The 5,867-nt window shown below is 26.0% G+C and overlaps 2 protein-coding genes across 9 annotated transcripts in view; one reads left to right on the plus strand and one right to left on the minus strand.

Annotated features, from left to right (window-relative positions):
- Window positions 1-2,421, minus strand: part of LOC117171612 — a 42,942-nt gene extending 40,521 nt beyond the window's left edge. Inside the window, exon 1 of one of the 2 annotated variants that reach the window (XM_033359073.1) lies at window positions 2,314-2,421. The gene's annotated coding sequence lies outside the window, so the exon portion shown is untranslated. Of the gene's footprint in view, window positions 1-2,200; window positions 2,221-2,313 lie in introns of those variants that run through there. The other variant, XM_033359074.1, reaches the window with a different exon arrangement.
- The window catches only part of LOC117171611 (transmembrane protein 94), a 56,872-nt gene continuing 52,667 nt past the window's right edge, over window positions 1,663-5,867 (plus strand). For 5 of the 7 annotated variants that reach the window (XM_033359064.1, XM_033359069.1, XM_033359070.1 and 2 more), the window contains exons 1-3: window positions 2,009-2,138; window positions 3,412-3,566; window positions 5,661-5,798. In XM_033359064.1, the coding sequence (XP_033214955.1) occupies window positions 3,415-3,566; window positions 5,661-5,798 (290 nt within the window). In that variant the 5' untranslated portion in view covers window positions 2,009-2,138; window positions 3,412-3,414. Of the gene's footprint in view, window positions 1,707-2,008; window positions 2,139-2,229; window positions 2,345-3,411; window positions 3,567-5,660; window positions 5,799-5,867 lie in introns of those variants that run through there. The other 2 variants (XM_033359066.1, XM_033359065.1) reach the window with 2 other exon arrangements.

Here is a 5,867-nt window from a genome sequence, read left to right on the forward strand (position 1 = left end):
TACATAGAAAGCTTTGAATCTTTAGATTTTCAAAGAACTTTTGATTTTTTAGCGTTACAATTTTAATTGTTCTATTTAAAAAGTGTTTAATTTATAAGTGAATTTGTTAAATTTTGACGCATAAATAACAATTGAACACTTATTATTTGTACCCAACATTTTAGTAATTTTAAGAGATATGTCGAAGATTTGAAAACATTCAAAATTAATGACAAGCTTGGAATTATTTCAAGTAATTTAAACGAAGTGTCTTTACAATTTTTTCAGATCTTCTAAATTAATTTTAAAATTAATCAAAATTTTCCTACATTTCTTGAAAATCCAGCAAATTAAATAAAATTCTTAAAATCTTCCATGTTCTTCTTTGGTCATTTTTTAAATCTCTTTGAAATATTCTTAAACTTTTTGTTACAATAATTTTTCAAACTGAAAAATAATTTTCAATTTTTCTAAGAATCTTAAGAAAATTTTTATTTTTCTGTAGTCTTTCACAATTCAAAAAAATCTAAATTTTTGTTTGAAATCTGAAAAAAAAGAATTCTGACAAAAAATTCAAAAATGATTTTGAATTAGGAAAAATTTTAAACCACTTCTCAATTTTTCAATATTTTGAAATAAAATTTTAAATCTTTTGATGGATGCTTAGACTATTTAAAATAAAAAAAATTAAACTTCTAAATAAGAAATGTGAAGGTAAAACATTATTTTTCAATTTCTAATGTGTCTGGCTTAAAATTACTTGAAGTAATATATAATTTTGTAAATTTCTAAAGTTCATTACTTGATTCTTTAATTTATACTGTTGAAAATGTTAACGTGGATTTATATTTTTGGAACTAATCTCAATCTTTAAACTCTAATATTTATAAAAGTTCTACATTTTGCAGTTAATTTGCATTTCACTTGAAACTGTTCAATTAAAAAGTATTAGTACCTTCCAGTTTATACGTGTAATTTATTGATCATTTGAATTATTAATCATTAATCATATCATTAATATAAAAAATTGTATATACTTTTAATCCTTCCCATTCAGTAACATTTACAAACTTACATTCTGGTCTGAATATAATTTATTTCATTACCAATGTTCTAATATATCCATTTCAAGTTCTTTTTGAATGAATTCTTTTAATATTCTCATAATATTTCTTCCTGCATACTGATTTTCTTATAACAGTTCGCCGTACAGTCTTACGCGTCAAACTCAAACTGCGCGGTTAAACTAACAAAATGATGGAATTAAGCGGTTGCGTTACTTGAACGAAACAGAGAACATGATACCGGGTGTCAAGAAATTATGTATAATGCAGAATATATATAGTTTTTTCAGGAAGTATTTTTTTCGACCTCTTTCACCTCTTTGAACATCAATTAGAGTTTTATATATGTGCAGTTAATTGTAAATATATATATCAATTGGAATATCATTCCTATTTATAAATGATTATATAAAGAAAACTTTTTATCTAAAACAACAAAAGCTTGTTTTTTTTTAAATATAAATATTTTTGCTAGACAATATGAATATAAATTATCTACATTCATAATTTAAACAGAATTTTTTTTTATGATAAATAATAAAAATGATCGTCTCCCTAATAGTTAGCCGTGGCTACGTGAACTGAAACTTCGGTACACGAAGCCAGATTTTTTCAGTAGAAATAAGGGGAGATGGAAAAGAGGCTATTTGTACCGAAATTTCGGTACGTATAGAAAATATATTTGGTATACCTGGATTTTTTCGGCACGCGTAGACACTTTTCCTAATAAATTCCTATAATTATTTTTGCTAACCTCGAAATATTGCTGTTATTTAAATGCTCACAGGACTAATTAAAATTAAATTACCATATTATTCTCTATCGCGCAAAAACTTTTCTGTTGTTAGAAACTAATTGCTGATTGCCCTAATCAGTTATATATTTGAAGTATGTTATATATAGAAACATATAGAATTATTATTCAATTTATTGGAAACAGCGCGCCATGTATGTTTGCTGAGATTCGGAGGTTTCGGAGTTCGCGTGCAAATGTCAAGCGATAGTCGGGAAAATATGTGATAAAAATCGTTTTGAATAACGAAAGCCTGAGTGGTTGTTCATTGGGAGATTGGCTATCAATAATCGAACAGACAGGTAACGTCTAAAGACTTGATATTGTTACATAAGCCAAGTGAAGCTGAGTGAAGCATTCTAACCTCAATTCGTTTGTTTTGGTTCACGGTTCACAAGAGTTGAGTTCGTTTTAGAATCTTGATGTTGATTAAAGATTTGTGGCGTTGATAATGCTAATAAGCTGATTAACACTCACTGAAATGCGGAAGCCCAGATTTTGAAGAAAAGTATGTCGTTTATGGTGCAACGAATAAACCTGTGCGAATCTGCCTTGACATTTTTTGAATTTTAGGAAGATTCATGATTAATTGTGTCAGACTCGTCAATGGTTTACATATACATAGAATTCTAGTCAACTGAGTCATCAAAGTTGTAATATCAAATTTAAATTTCTAGAAGTTCAAATATCAATGGACGAATATTTTTGCTTTTTTGGAGTCTGCGATTTCAGATTTCGAATGAATGATGTGTTCTATTTTTGGTATTGATTATTCTGATTTATGGAAGATTAAGAGCGGAATATATTTGCGTAGAAAGAAAATTGGGATTTTATTTTCTTCTAGCTTTATCTACATTCATGAAATTTAAGATATTTTACGAAGTCGGGTTTGAAGATTGGAATTGTTCCAAGATATTTTTTAGCTTCAAAGCTTTTAATCTAGGTGTAGAGCAGAACGTGGGTAACAGAGAATTTTAATTTTAGGGATTTCTATCAGAAAACAGTATTATTTACATTATTTTAAAACGTTTTTTTTTTAAACAGGACCACTTTATTGAAATTTGTATTATGAAAACCAGTTTTCTCTTTCAATAATTTTTTTCGACAAATTTTAAACTTGTGAAGTTTAAATTTCTTGAATATCTAATGGCCTTCAATTAAAACACTTCAGTTTCTAAAACTTCACAATTTATTCAAATGCTTCAAATTGAAATGGTTTATTTTGAAATACTTCAAATTTGGATTTGTTCAATTAAAATTTGTATTGCTTTATGATTATTTATTCTTAGACTTCCACTTTAAATTTGATAAATTTGGAATACTTTTGGTCCGAAAGCATTCAATTCAGAGGTCTTAATATATCATTGATCCAAGGTCAAATGATTTAAAATTTGAAAACCTTCCAACTCGAATATTTTAGACATGAAAGCTGAAAGTGGCCAATTTTAAACACCATACTTGAATTCTTAGAAATTTCGAATTGAAAGCATCCAAATTTAAAAGCCGTAAAATAGGGATTGACCATTAAGGATATTTTTATTTTATTTTTTCAATTTTTATATCTATTATTTTTAGATCATGGAGGGCGATCAGGCAAAGAAGGCCGATGAAAATTCTAAGACGGAGCCTAAAGAATCTCTAGGACTAACAACATCAGCTGCTCTCGAAATTTTGCAACGTGATATTAAACGGGTATTAGATGAATACGAAGAAGAATGCCGAAAAAACAAGTACGATTTTTTCTAGAGAATTAAAAATAATTATTTTTCTCGATTACTTTTTAAAAGGAACTAGTTACCGTTACCGGTTCAAAATTAATTTTTTTCTTTGTTAATTTTATATTTTATAAATATGTATGAGAAATATGAACTAAGGAAAATAAATAGCGCTTATTTGTGTCTGTATGCAGGAATGCCACAGTAAGTTTTAGTCACTCTTCTTTCTTAAAACACTTTTTAGACCATTTTTAAATATAAACTAACTATAGATAATTTTTAAAATAAAAAGATCACTTTAGTCACTTCTTCCAATGAATTAAAATAAAGAACCCAAGGATTTCTGAACGTCATTACATTTTTTTATTCCTTTGAATTCGTTTGAATTCACTTCGAAGTCTTTAAAATTCCTTGATTGCTTATGGATTTTAGGTAGCAGATTTTGTTCATTAATTATATTCACTCCCCTTTATTTGAGTTCAATTAAACTTTGTGTGCATTTCATCAAATTCTCATGAATTATCGTATATTCATTCTAATTTTATTTAAATCAATGAATATTTTTGAGTTCTTGAATTTTTTCAATTAATTTCAATTAAATTTGGATTTTAATTGATTTATTCTAAATTTCTTAAATCTTTTGAATTATTTAAAAATTTTTAATTTACCTTACATTTTTTAGTTTAATTGAATTCCTCTAATTGCATTCTATTCGACTCAATTCATTGCATTTTTGTAATATATATATATATATTTTTTTTTTAATTCGCACTGAAATCTTTCAAATTTACCTTGAATTCTAAAGCATTTTATCAAATTCTCTTGAATTCGCTTGTTTTTTCTCAATTTATCCCTAAATTATTTATTTTTAAAAATATTTTTGAACTGTTTTCAATGCGGTTGAATTAAAAAAATTACATTTAGTTTGTATAAATTCCAAATCATTATTTTCTTTATCCATAAATTTCTCGAAAATCAATATTTTTAAAAATTCGCTTAAATTCTGGTGAATTCATCGTGGATTCTGCTCAATCTCATTTGACTGAATTTGATATAAGTTCTTAGACTAAAAATTTTTTTATTATATTCTTTCAAATTCTAAGGAATGTCATCAAATTCTTATGAATTCCCTTGAATTATTCTAAATTCACTTTAATTCTACTAAATTTCCACTAAATTTCGCTGAATTATTTTGAATTCGTCAGAATTCACTCAATTCTACTTAATTCAATGCATTAAAAAAAATCGTTTTCATTCAGCCTGAATTCTTTTAATTATTTAAAATTAAAAAAAAAATCTCTGAATTATTAAAAATTTTATAGAATTCTCTTCAATTTTCTTGAATTCTTCTTAATTAAATGTATTTTTTTTAAATAATTTTAATTCGCCCTGAATTCTTTTAATTTTACTTTGAATTATTACAAATTTGACAGAATTCTCTTCAATTCACTTGAATTCTTCTAAGTTCACTCTTATTTTACTGTAATCAATGGACTATTTTTCAGTTTTTTATTTTTTTTCGATTCATTTTATTTCTTCTAAATTCATAGCATTTTCTAAAGTTTTTATTTAATTCGCTCTGAAAAATTTCAAACTTACATTGAAATCTTAGGAAATTCTACTTAATTAAATGGATTAAAATTTGTTCAATACTCCTTGAATTTTTATTTTATTTTATAAGAATCTCTTAAATTTCTTTGTATTCTTCAAAATAATTTTACTGGAGTTAATGGATTATTTGTTACTTTTCGATTTTTTTTTAAATTCTTCTAAATTCACTCAATTTATTGCCTTTTTTTTTGTTATTTAATTCACCTTGAAATTTTTAAAACTTACCTAGAATTTGTAGGCATTTCATCAAATTCTCTCGAATTCTTCTAAACTCACTCCAATTTTACTAAAATTAGTTGACTATTGTGGATTAAAATTTGTTTTTGAACTCATCTAAATTCATTTGGAATTCAGCCTGAATTCTTTGTAATTCTCTTGATTTTTTAAATTTAAATAATTTCTTATTTAGTGTTACTGATCGGTAAATAATTTGTTAACAAGAATTTCATTCATTATTTTGCTTGAATTCTTATTCATTAGTTTATAATTTGCGCGCAGGAAAAATAGAGCTTGGCTGAAAGACGCTCTACATCATCGAAGTCAGTACACAACTCTTTGTTGGACATCGGCCGCTGCTCTTCTCATTAACGCAATTAGTCTCATAGCTATATTTTTTACCGTTAATGAATCACCCAGGTACTTTATTTTTATGAGGTTTTTATTATGGATTAGACTCCGTTCAAAAATTACGCCACACAGTGGGGG

The sequence above is a fragment of the Belonocnema kinseyi genome, chromosome 4 (genome assembly GCF_010883055.1).
Source record: "Belonocnema kinseyi isolate 2016_QV_RU_SX_M_011 chromosome 4, B_treatae_v1, whole genome shotgun sequence".
NCBI classification, from domain to species: Eukaryota; Metazoa; Arthropoda; class Insecta; order Hymenoptera; family Cynipidae; genus Belonocnema; species Belonocnema kinseyi.